Source organism: Schistocerca serialis, chromosome 1 (assembly GCF_023864345.2).
Source record: "Schistocerca serialis cubense isolate TAMUIC-IGC-003099 chromosome 1, iqSchSeri2.2, whole genome shotgun sequence".
NCBI lineage: Eukaryota > Metazoa > Arthropoda > Insecta > Orthoptera > Acrididae > Schistocerca > Schistocerca serialis.
Window position 1 is genome coordinate 21,314,005 of NC_064638.1, and position 13,601 is coordinate 21,327,605.

At 44.7% G+C, this 13,601-nt stretch overlaps 1 protein-coding gene across 2 annotated transcripts in view; it reads left to right on the top strand.

Annotated features, from left to right (window-relative positions):
• LOC126460849 (ubiquitin-protein ligase E3B) overlaps nt 1-13,601 on the top strand; it is a 297,274-nt gene that overhangs the window by 47,178 nt on the left and 236,495 nt on the right. For both annotated transcript variants that reach the window (XM_050095948.1, XM_050095949.1), the window contains exon 4: nt 4,847-5,035. In XM_050095948.1, coding sequence (XP_049951905.1) covers nt 4,847-5,035 — 189 coding nt within the window. The remainder of the gene's footprint in view (nt 1-4,846; nt 5,036-13,601) is intronic.

The window sequence follows — 13,601 nt, forward strand, 5'->3', positions numbered from 1 at the left end:
AAGATTAGAGCTTCATCTTGACTAAGCCCTTTCAAAGATTTCTGTGGGCAGTGGTTTGCCGTTGAAGACATTTATATCCCACCATTGACAACGAGTCTGGACAATCTATTAAACTGTGAAGTTTTTATTGACTGCAAAATGCCACTCGTTTTCCCAGAAGAAAAATATATGCCAGTGACAGTCATAGGCATTGTAGACACCCAGCGAGAACTTTAAACACTAATTTTCATCAGCAGAAACTACTTATCCTTGAAGGTATGTGCATAGGGACAGCTGAACCAGTTGAGGAATGGCAGCTTACTGTTGTCAACAAAGAGTCATGCTCCACTACCATTTCATACAACATAAGGGGGGAAGCTACTATCAAACTGCCAGTAGGATCTGGCCTGACCGAGGAACAACATAGATGAGTGATAGTCATTCTATGCAAATTTTTGAATACTTTCAAATCTGGAGCAATGAAGAGACGGACTAAACGACCTTTGGTAAAACTCTGTATCAATGCTGGGAATTATCCACCAATTAGCTAGTGTTCATATAGGTTATCACCATCTGAATAACAGGTAATGGGAGAGGAAGTGGAGAAGATACTGCAAGATATGATTACTGAACCTTCAGAGAGTCCTTGGTCCTCTCCTGTGGTAACTGTGAAGAAGAAGGAGAAGGAGAAGGATGAGGAGGAGGAGGACACATGGCACTTCTGTGTTGACTACTGATGACTGGAAAAAATTACGAAAAATATATATCTACCCATTGCTGCACATTGACGGTATCCTGGACTGCTTGATAGAAGCAATGTATTTCTCTACAGTGGACATGCAGCATGGCTACTGGCAAATCGAAGGTTGATGAAGCCAAATGGAAAAGACTGTGAACATAACTCCTGACAGCCTCTGAGAGTTCACAGTTATACTGTATGGACTATGTATTGCTGTAGCCTTCTTTGAACATATGATGGACAGCCTGCTTTGTCACCTTAAATGGATGCATATGTTTGGTGTCTGGATGGCATTGTAATGTTTTCAAAGACATTTGAAGAACATTTAAACCACCTGAAAACCATATTGAAGTGTGCTTAGACTGTAAACCTCTGCCAAAATCTGGAAAAAGTGCATCTTTGCCACCCAAGAAATACAAATCTTGAGGCACCGAGAGAATGGCAGTGGCATCTGTTCTGATTGGGAGAAAATAAGAGCAGTCACAAACTTTAACAATCCTTGGCACAAATGTGATGTGAGAAGTTATCTCAAAATATTCTCGTACTGCCACCGATTCATAAAAGACTTTTGTACCAGGCACATCCCTTGCAAGAACTAGTGCACGGAGGTGTCAGATTTTCCTGGTATGAGGTGCGAGAAAGATCTTTCCTTGTCCTTAAGGTGGCACTGACGTCATCTACAGTCCTCAGGTAGTATGCCAAGAGTGCCGAAACAGGATTTCCTACTGAGGCAAGGGGTTATGAAATAGGTGTAGTTCTAGTACAAACCACAGAAGGTGCTGAAAAGGGAATAGCTTATGCTTCCCTAGTACTTTGAAAATCCTAGAGGGGCCACTCCATAATAGAGAAAGCTCCATCTGTATTCATTTAAAAAAAACTCACGGTAGTGACAGAGTATTACTCTCTGCGCTGGTTGACTAGTCTGAAGGGAAGGATCTGTTGGTGTGACTGAGGAGATGGGCACTGAAGCTTTGGGAATATGTTGAGTCAGTGGTATGCAAAAACAGGTGCAAACACAAGGATGATGGCTGTCTTACAAGGAATCCTTTAGCAGAACACTCCAGGGCAGACGAAATCTTAGTCATTGCTGCATTAAATGGTATTACTGCTGAGCAGGGGGAAGATACAGCATTGCTGAAAACCATAGAAGCATTGAAGAATGAGAACATGACGAAAGAAGAATTCCAGTTAATGAACAGAACATTTAGTATTCCGTGCATCTTCATCAACTGTGTCCGCCCTCGGTAGCTGAGTGGTCAGCGCGACAGAATGTCGTGCCTAACGGCCCGGGTTCGATTCCCGCTTGGGTCGGAGATTTTCTCCGCTCACGTACTGGGTGTTGTGCTGTCCCTATCGTCATCATTTCATTCCCATCAACACGCAAGTTGCCTAAGTGAAGTTGACTCGAAAGACTCGCACCAGGCGAACGGTCTACCAGACGGGAGGCCCTAGCCACGTGGCATTTCCGTGTATCAACTGTAAGTATTTTTGTTAAAGAATCAGCTACCAGAGGCACAAAAAAATTTTTATTTCTGTGCCAGTTTTAGCCACGTGATGTTCTTCTTCAGAAGATTGGAATTCTTGCATTATTAGTGAGTGCCAAAAATATGGAGGTGTGTGCTGCACAGTATTGTAGTCATATGGATCATATATGTTTACAAATGTGATATAAGAGGACCAAACAACAAGTGCAGAAATCATGCAAGAAGAGTTCTTGCTTGGTTTCTACACTTGTTGTTTGGTCTCCGTATACCGTATTTGTACATGTACTATGTTCCATTTGACAACAGTACTATGCTACATATTTTTGATGCTCTCTAGTAATGTGATAATTCTAATCTTCTGAAGAAGGGTGATAGGTGGCTGAAATGGGTAAGGAAATAAAATTTATTTTTTGCAACTCGTTGTTGGTATTTACAAGAAAAAAAGGGATATTGCATTGCCTGTGTTATTCCAGATTACAATGCAAAGTTCCTTTGGATGTGGATGCATGTCCGAAGGAACTTTACAGTGTAATTTGGAATAACACAGGAACTGCAGTACCAGATTTATCCTCCGACAGTGGGCAAGCAACTTTCAAGTGAAATGTTTCCCCTGTATGGGAATATATGTAATGGATGTACAAATACAGGTTGTGGACACATGGTTGACAACATATGAAAGTTTGGGTCTGGCTGTTAGTTGTGCACAGATAGCCAAATGGTAAGGCAACTGCTTGTGATAAGCAGGAAATCTGAACTTGATCTCCAGTCGGGCACAAATTTTCTTTGTCGTCATTTGATTATACAGTTGACGGTTGTCCATATTTGTTGTTACAAATACATTTCGTGTACAAAAACAGAACATCGTCTTAGAGGAAGCACGATCTGATGGGGCAAGAATGGTTGCTCATCATCCCATCTCATCTTTGGCCAGCTATCTTAAAGACCCCTACCCCCCCTCGAACACCCCCACCTACCCCCCCCCCCCCTCCCCCAACACTCCGACATTAAACAGAATTAAATGCAGGTATCACCGGCCGGGCCTCTACCGACCTGTTTAACACTATAGATACCACTGTAAGGAATGCTAGCAAAGGAAGCACATGTCACAGTTACCTTTGAGGCACGTAGCACAAATTCCACCTTTAGCAGCACCATCCCATCAAATTAGAATTGTCCTCTCAGGGAAGCTCCAGAAGCTGACAAGCAGAAATTGGTGGATAATAAACTGCACTGACTACCTCACCCACTGTACTGTCACCAAAACTTTGTCGACCGCCAAAACTCCTGAAACTGCGAGGTTACTCGAGGAAGAAATCATTTTGAATCGTGACTCGGTGTGTGACCTCTGATCGTGAAAAAGTTTTGCAGGGGAGCCTAGTATACCTTTCAACATCACTGCCGACCACACACAGAGAAATGGCTCCTCAGAATACTTCAAGATGTCCTCTCATTGCACGTCACATATGTAGTCGAGGATTACAACACTTAGAATGAAATTTTCACTCTACAGCGGAGTGTGCGCTGATACGAAACTTTCTGGCAGATTAAAACTGTGTGCCAGACCGAGACTCGAACTCGGAACCTTTGCCTTTTGCTGGCAAGTGCTCTACGAACTGAGCTACACGAGCCCGACTCACTCTCCGTCCTCACAGCTTTAATTCCGCCAGTACCTCGTCTCCTACCTTCCAAACTTCACAGAAGCTCTCCTGCAAACCTTGCAGAACTATCACTCCTGGAAGAAAGGATATTATGGAGACATGGTTGGGCCACAGCCTGGGGATTGTTTCTAGAATGAAATTTTCACTCTACAGCAAAGTATGTGCTGATATGAAACTTCCTGGCAGATTAAAACTGTGTTCCGGACCGAGACTCGAACTCGGGACCCTTGCCTTTCGCGGGCAAGTGCTCTACCAACTGAGCTACCCAAGCTGGACTCACGCCTCGTCCTCACAGACGAGGTACTGGCGAAATTAAAGCCGTGAGGATGGGGCGTGAGTCCAGCTTGGGTAGCTCAGTTGGTAGAGCACTTGCCCGCAAAAGACAAGGGTCCCGAATTTGAGTCTCGGTCCCGAACACAGTTTTAATCTGCCAGGAAGTTTCGTATCAGCGCACACTCTGCTGTAGAGCGAAAATTTAATTCTAGAATGAAATTGATGTGACAATATAATGGTAAGACAGAGATTACAAAACCAAATTTTAAACATTGAGACATTTCCAGGGACAGAAGTGGTCTCTTACAATGATTTACTAGTTATCAAACTGGAGATTAAAGGCGAAGAAATTGCAGAAAAGTGGGAAATTAACGAGATACGAGCTACATAAATTGAAGGCACTGGAGGCTGTTGAGAGTTTCAGATTTCAGAGATGAAATAGGGATGACAGCAGAGGATCACAAGTGAAGAGGGAAAGACCGTGTGCAAGACCCTGTATAACACAGAGAGATATTTAATCCACACGTCGCAACCCCTCTAGACAAGCTGCAGAACCGTGTGTGCGTGTACAAGCATGAGTGTGAGCACTTTAGTTCAAAAAAGGACTAGTACAGTTGTCATTCTTGTTTATGTGACTTTTGACGAAAATAGATTTTCGTTGTTTATGTTCTTGTTCTTGTTTTGCAGTTATTGACTCCTCTTTTCTTTTCCAGACACTGTTGATACGAGGTCTTGGACGTTCAAAAGTGACATTGAAACATGTGTCACTATCAGCAATTATAACATTAGCACTGCGGCCACTAGTATCTGCAAATTTTTCAGAGAAACTGATGACAATGTTTTTAATACATATTTTGTGTGTGCCAGGTCTAATTCTACATTTGCAGAACCTAGCTCCTGAGGTAATAAATAATTTTGCTATGTACTTATTTTCACATTTATCGAATGTACGGGGCTCTTGTCATTGACTTAGTGTGCAGAAGACAGTGCCTGGGATCATGACCTTCTGATTTTGTGGGGCAGTGAATGTGTACCGTATTTACTCGAATCTAAGCCGCACTTTTTTTCCAGTTTTTGTAATTCAAAAAACTGCCTGCGGCTTAGAATCGAGTGCAAACTAAATGGAAGTTCTGTAACATGTTGGTAGGTGCCGCCACAACTAACTTCTGCCGTCGAATATATGTAGCACTACAGAGGCATACTTTGCAGGCACAAAGATAAATACTGGCGCCAAAACCTCTGCGTCAGTAAATAAATTTAAAAAAAGGTGGAAGACGAGATTTTTTCTCCGCCCCGAGTTTCGACCACTGCATTTTCATACATTATCCAACAAAGTAAATACAAAATCCGTATTGTTCATCTTGGAATGTAGCAGCCTTTCAATATACTACAAAAATCCGACTTGCAAGACTATTTGTCAATAAGGCCAACTCTACATTCTGAATTTTTTCCTACCTGTGACAAGAGATGGTTGCTAATAGGAACTTTTATGAATTGCGAATCACATGCAGTATTCTCTTCACCATAAGAGTAATACGAATATAAACATTTTTCCATGTATTCTTTCGTGTTTGCTGCTATCTCATTTAAATCCTGTCTGCCTAATAAACTACGAAACTAGAGTGAGACAACAGCAAATACGGAAGAATATACACATCCTGCCATGTTTATATTCATATTATTCTTACGCCGAATAGTGATACAGTCAGAAATGAAGCACGACAACTGACTAGATTTTTAAATCTAAGATGACTCTAATTTCTGTGCAGAATGTAATGTACTAAAGAGGCGTCTGCAAAGATTTTCAAACGGAGAAAATTTTCGCTAAACTCTCGTTCAGAACATCTTCTATCACACGCAGTCTATTATTTGGTTCTTGTTGATTATTATCAAAGAAAGCAGCAGTGTAAGTAACAGCAACTAGCAGTCTCTTGCCATTGTTTCGCTAATGAGACGATTCCTCTCTCTTTTTTTTTAAATTGGAAGCGGCGGTAGCGCGCACAAAAACAAGCCATGCCGCGAGCGGCGACAGGTCGCAATAATGCATTTTCAGCTTAGAGTGACGTAAACACCTATAACAAAGAGAATGGCACTTATCAGATCAAAGAAAAATAAGCAATCAAATCAAACCAGACGAAGCACGTGAAAAAGGAAGGGTACCCGTATAAATACGGACGGAGCGCCTGATGCATAGTAATGGCTACCTGGTAAAGCTTAACTGCTAAGCTTAAGACTCGAACCAAACTGCTGTAGCTGTATCATCATTCATTCGACCTAAATTGTGTCTCATATTACAATGGACCAACTTCGTTTTGATTTGGAGGTGCGGCCTAAAACTTTTCTCTCCCCTTGAATTTCGAGTCTCATTTTTCAGGTGCGTCTTTGATTCGAGTGCGGCTTAGATTTGAGTAAATACGGTAACTTAGGCACCTATACTCCAATTTAAACCTGGCTCGAAACTAACTGTTTGTAGTAGTATGTTTTGTACTGTTATCAGTACCTGCTAGCAGACAGCAGGTAGCACTTAAAAATTAAGAGTAACATAATTTTGATATGGAAAAAAAAAAAAAAAAAAAAAAAAAAAAAAAAAAAAAAAAAAAAAAAAAAAAAAATCTCCTGCAATATGAACTTCATAGCTTTCCTCCTGTTGCTTCTTCCTCTTTCCACATGTCTTCCATATCCCCAACACCCATCCCAGTCTACATATCTCTTAGTTATTGTCCTTTTACGAGTGCCTCTTGCTTTCAATGAGTAGTGACATTTCCTCATACAATTACTTTTGCTCAGCCATGGATCTTCCATTGTTTAATTTTTAACAAAACAATGGAAAATTCAAGATGGAATGCCATATGGATCCTTCCCACCAGCACCAGCTTTTCTGAACTGTGCAGGTGGGAACATTACCTGCAGTACAACCTACATTCCCTAACCCTCCTCACCTCAACCTTCGTTAGTCACTGTCCTCACCCATCCAGCTCTGTTCCCATTCCAGCACTACACAGCCGTCAGCCGTCATTCCACACCCCCACCATGCTATCCTTCCCCCTTCCCGCCCCAGCCTCCTCCTTACCCCCACCCAGTTGTCACTCCCGTCATGCACTGGTGCTGCTGCTGCTCGCAGTGTGGTTTCAGCTGCCTGAGACTGCGGTTGTGTGTGAGTTGCGTTTGCATTTGCGTGTGCTGTGTGTGTGTGTGTGTGTGTGTGTGTGTGTGTGTGTGTGTTGTTGTTGTTGTTGATGAAGGCCAATGGTCGAAAGCTTTAGTTGTGAAAGTCTTCTTGTTGTGCTTATCATGACTCAGCATCTCCATTACCTTTTGTAATATGTGTGGTGAATGTGTTCTTTTTTGAAGGGGGATGGAGTGAATACGTATTTTACAGTTAAGTAATATTAGTCTTGTAGACATGTTGGGATCTTACAACTAAAACCTGTCTTTTTTCACAATTCTTGTGTAGTCTTTATTAAATTAATTGATGTACATCTGACCTGTTGTTGGCCAGATTTAAGAGGAAAAAAGGGGTTTAGCCACCCATAATCCTTTGGTGTTTGTGTAATGAATGTGCCACATTATGTAAATTACAGGCAGTGCAGTAGAGTGAGTGAATGACACTCACTCATCAATAGCTTGCATCATATTTGGGAAACACAGTAGTGTGCGTCGGTGCCTGTTGCTGTGAGACTTGTCGCTGTGTAGTGACCTTTACTGTGTCTGGCAGTGGACCTTCGTGCGTCTCGGGGCTCAGTACTCTTGTCTCGGTTGTCAAGATTCTGAGGATGACAGAAATCTCTGCTACTAATTCTTCTAAAAAGTATGAACGCATGACCCAGCAAACAAGCCCAGCTGCTTAGTCTGCCCAAAGTACCATCAGGAAACCACTGGAAACATTTTAAAGCGGTGCCATTTATTTTGACATTTAACAAATTGTTGCTTCCATAATTCATTGCACTACAAGGTATATTCTTAGCTATTGAATCCACTCATATATGTAGGATGGTGGCATTGTAGTCATACTACACTGGCATTTATGGATAAAGCAGCATGAGAACATAGTGTTCATGCCGAGAACCCTGTGTTACTCATTTTGGAGTCTTCTTAGGTTTCAGTCTGAAGATTTTTCTTCTCCAGTCCTCTCTGTTCCCTGTTACTCTCTTCACTTCTTCACTTGAGCATGCTCTTATCACATCCAATCCATCAGCAGTTCTGGACTGTAGGTCTTTTTCTTCCTTTCTTTCCTCAGGTCGTTCCATCCACTATGTTAACAAGAAAACTGTTGACAGTGGAGGTGGCCAGTTAATCAATATCTTATTTTCTGTAGTGAGCAGATCTTTCAAATTTTTCTCCAGCACCGCCTTTCAAATGCCTCCAGATATTCCTTGTCGCTTGCACCAATAGCCCACATTTAGGAGTCGTGCAAGGCCACACTCGAGACAGAACCATTAGTAAATCAGTTTTTGATCTGTACAACTAGGTTCTTTGCTGTAAGTGGTACCTTTTTCGTATAAAAGGCTGCTTTTGCCTGTGTAATTGAGCTATTTATGTAAGCTGAACTAGCAAAGTAGTTAAAGGTACTTGTCTGAGTGGTATGTCATTAATTATAATGCCTGCTGCAATATGTTGTTGGTTACCTATAATTATTTTGGATTTCTTTATATTAATTTTCTTGTCATATTTCTCCTACAAGATAATGTTCATTCTTCAAATTTCCTTTTCTTTCAGTTGCCCATTGTTATACTTAATAATGGCTATGTCATCAGCAAGTCTTATGATGATTTCCATTCCCTTAGTTTTCAACCCCTTCCATATCCTCTTTACATTTTCCTCAACACCTCTGTCAGTATATGTGTTGAACAAACTAGTGACAGTTTGTGTGTTAAGTACTCTTTTCTCCTTGCCTTTTGACTGTATGATGCCTCTCTGTTTTTTATACAATTTGTATACAATTCAGCTGTCTCCAAACTGTAGATCAGTGCTAGACATAATCTTCACTAAACCATTGCCAAAGGGTTTTTGCAGGTCTACAAATGCAATAAATAATGGTTTTCATACGTCTAGCAGTTTGTCCGTAATCTGTCGTAACACTGTGATAGCTTTCCTCGTGTCTCTGTTCTGTCTTAATCCAAACTCATCTTAAGCTGATTGTGGTTCAGTTTTATTGCCTATTTGATTATATATTAGTCATATCAATATTTGCCACATGTGTGACAAGAGACTTGTGGTACAATCTTTTTCACATTTTAGAGTTTCAGATTCATTTCCCTAGTTTAATATACACTGATGAGCCAGGTATTATAAGCACTGCCCATTGTTGAATGCTGCTTAGTGGCATTGCAGGCACATGGCATAGCAGGAAAGGCAGTTGAGCAGAGATGAATTGTAGTGACAATATGGGCCACAAACAGGAAAATTCACTAACATATTCGATTTTGACAAAGGGAGGGTTGTTACAGTCTGGCATCTGTGAATGAGCATCTCAGAAATGGTGAAGCTGGTCAGCAGTTCACGTGCTTCCGATATGGACATCTGTGGAAAGTGATTGAAAGACAGTGAAACTGGGAGTAGGTGTCAAGATGGAAATTTTGTGCCTTGTCACTGCTCGTAGAGGTCGGAGGCCTACCTATTCGGTAAAGCGGGATAGGCAGTGATGCTATAGGTACTAGTGTTTCGGAACACACCGTTCAGTGCTCAGTGTTGAATGTGCTGATCCAGTGATATCATCAGGTACAGTTACAGTGGTTACTGCTGCTGTTCGTGGTGGTGGTGGGGAGGGCTGTGGGATGAGCATCAATCCAAAGGCCCCCAGGGGCTCAGCATTCCTTTGCTGAGTACGGGCTTGGCGACCCCAGGGTTCCTGAGCTGGGGACTGGTAAGCGCCGCCCGTCCCCCGTCACCGTAACCTCTGAGCATACTTCAGCGACCACCGTGCGGCGCGGCGGTGGAACGTTGTGTGTCTCAGGGAATGGGGATCTTGGCTTGACCGCCCGGATCGCGAGGATGGAATAAACCTCTATAAAAAAAACCTCAATCTCAAGGTGTGCTGCGCGCTGATGAGATGCATGGCTGTTGAGGTGGAACAGTCGATAGCAGGCAACCTCTGGGGAACCTGCCGCACCTCAGTTGTATAAGGCTTACCTAGGCATGTGGGGCTCTGTCTAGGTGGACTTCTAGTTCCCTAGCTGCTCGTGGGACCACGATGGATCCTTCGAAATCCTCTTTTCTTCCTCCCAGCGGAAAGGGTGGGCCACTGGAAGGTTCTAACACCCAGTCTCTTAAGAGGGCCCGTGCAGTCAGTCCCCCTGACTCCGGCGCTTCTTTAACAAGTCCAGTCTTAGGTACCAGAATGCATTCTGGTAATCCGAATGTGTTTCTCATTGTGAAACGGAAGGAGGGTAGTTTTGAGAAGGTTTCGCCCTTCTATATACAAAAGGGTCTGGAGGGCATCTGTGGCTCCTTAAAATCAGTGAAGCGTTTGCGTAATAGGACCTTGCTCGTGGAAACTTCCACTTCCAAGCAAGCCACTAACCTGCAAGCTGCTAAATGCCTTGGGGAGTATGCCATAGACACTGAACTGCACAGCACCTTGAATTATAGCAAAGGTGTGGTGACGTGCTGGGATCTAGTTGATATTCCCAAGGAAGAACTGCAACGTGAGTGGGCTCCAGAAGGTATCGTTGATGTCCAACACATTATGAAGAGGGTTTATGGCACTCTTGTCAAATCCGACTCCTTTATTCTGACCTTCAGTAGCACAAAACTTCCTGAACATGTTAAAGCTGGCTTCCTTCGCCTTAGTGTGAGGCCTTATTTCCCGGCCCCGATGCGCTGTTTCAAATGCCAGCGTTTTGGGCATACCACCCTCGGCTGTAAAGGCGAAGCGACTTGTGGAAACTGTGGTCAGGCTGCTCATGAAGGAGTTGGTTGCTCGTCTCCGGCTAAATGTATTAATTGCTCTGGGAACCACCCTGTTTGGAGTCGGGACTGCCGCATATTTTTAGAGGAACGCAAGGTCCAGGAAATAAAAATGACCAAGCGTATCCCCTATGGTGAGGCCAAGAAGATTTATAAGTCGATGCAACCTCCCACATTTGCTACATCTTTTGCATCCCTGGTACAGAAGCCTACTCCAAAAGTCGATGCCTCGACGCAGACTGAGGTGGTGAGTGTTGGCACTAACACCTGCTGCTGTCAGTGCACTTGCACCGCAGCCGGTGTTTCAGAGCCAGTAGCCCCTACTCGAACGGCAGACAAAGGTTCAGTGGCGAACTTGGTCCGGCCCCTCGCGCCTCCAACAGCTGAGGTTGTCCCCAAGCCCAGTGCGCCAATTACTACTCCCACATCAGCTCCCTCAAAGTCCACCAAACCACAGAAAACTACTGTACAGCAGCAACAGCGGGTCAAATCCCGTGGTAAACCATCTGACCATGCGGATGTTTTACGCGAGGCTTCATCTGACTCTTCCCCAGAATTGATGGAATACGATGCATGTGTGGGGCACTCATCTCGTCCCACGCCTGCCCCTCCACCTGCTGCGGTCTCCCCGCCCCGTCGGAGAGACAGGATGAAGGTGCTACCCCCAACATAGATGGCTCCCATACTCCAGTGGAACTTGCAAGGGTTCAGGACGCATGTGGAGGAACTTCGTCTACTTTCTCAGGGTAGACCGCTGTGTCTCTGTCTCCAGGAGACGTATTTCCATCCATCGTACTCCCCTGAGATACGAGGCTATACACTCCACAAAAAGGACGACCTGCGTGGAGAGAGAGCTAGAGGAGGCGTAGGTATTTTCGTCAGGACAGACTACCTCTCCTCGCCTCTCTCACTTACGACGACTCTACAGGCTGTCGCTGTGTCCGTGCACGTGCGTCATCCATTGACTGTATGTTCACTTTACTTGCCCCCACATGATGCTCTTGATTAAGTGGCCCTCACCGACCTTCTTACACAGCTCCCCCAGCCATTCATTATTTGTGGTGATTTTAATGCCCACAATGTGCTTTGGGGCTCTGCAATTACCTGCCCCAGGGGTAGAGCAATTAAGACGCTTCTCCTGTCATCCTGTGCCTACTTGCTCAATGGAGGACAGAGTACTCATTTCTGCACGGCGACTGGGTCGTTCTCTGCCATTGATCTCTCGCTTTGCTCTCCTGCTCTTGCCGCCAGTGCTCACTGGGAAGTGGTCACTGACTTGCACGGCAGTGATCATTTCCCCATCTGGATTCACCTGCCAGATGGCGTGCGCCCCGAACGGAGACCACCACGATGGGTGCTCAGTGGCGCTGACTGGACACTTTATAGCCAGTTGGCCCAATTCGGACACTGTGCGAATGTTGAGATGTGGGTGGATCATATTACCCACACGGTCCACCACGCCGCTGCAGCATCCATTCCACAGTCCACAGGCTACCGGAAAAGGCCACCTGTGCCTTGGTGGCGTGCCGACTGCCGCTCTGCAATCAGGACCAGGCGTGCGGCTCTGCATCGGTTCAAGTGTCGGCCGACTGCTGAGAATCTTGCAGCCTTTCGGGTGGCGAGGGCAAGATGTCGCCGCATTATTCGTGAGAGCAAGAAGAGGTCGTGGCAAACGTTCCTGAACACCATTAATCGTTCCACCAAAAGTTCCATTGTGTGGGAGACCATCCGGCGAATTTCGGGCAGAGGAGGGAGGTGCCCCATTGCTGCTGTAATGACTAACGGCACTCTCCACACAGATCCGCGAGACATTGCCCAGACTTTGGCGGCGTATTTTGCCACAGTTACTGCAACAACCAGTCAGGATCCAGGTTTCCAGCGCCATAGAGCGGTTGCTGAGAGATGTAATCTGAACTTCCAGTCCACCTCTCCTGAAGTGTACAACTGCCCATTCTCTATGTGGGAGCTGGATTCTGCATTGTCTGGAGCTCGTGACACATCCCCTGGTGATGACAGGATCCATTACAGTATACTATGGCACCTCACAATGCGCAACAGAGAACTCCTCCTCGCACTTTTTAATGACATTTGGGCGTCGGGTAACTATCCTGACGCGTGGCGTGAGGCAGTTTTAATCCCTTTTTTAAAACCTGGGAAAGACCGCACGGGCCCCAGTAGCTACCGTAGTATTGCCCTCACTAGTTGCATAGGGAAGACCTTGGAGCGGATGGTAAACCGCCGCCTTGTCTGGATGTTAGAATCCCGGCAACTCCTTAGTCGCTTTCAGTGTGGGTTCAGGAGGTTTCGTTCCACCTTCGATAACCTTGCCCTCCTGGAGGCGGCTATACAACAAGCTTTCCTACGCCGTCATCACCTTCTAGGTGTATTTTTCGACATCGAGAAGGCCTATGATACCACTTGGAGGCGTCTCATCCTGGCGCAGCTTCACGAATGGGGTTTTCGTGGTTGTCTTCCTCTTTTTATTCAGTCTTTCCTCTCGCCACGATATTTTAGATACCGAATTGGTGACGTCCTGTCTGATCGCTTTGAGCAGGAGAATGG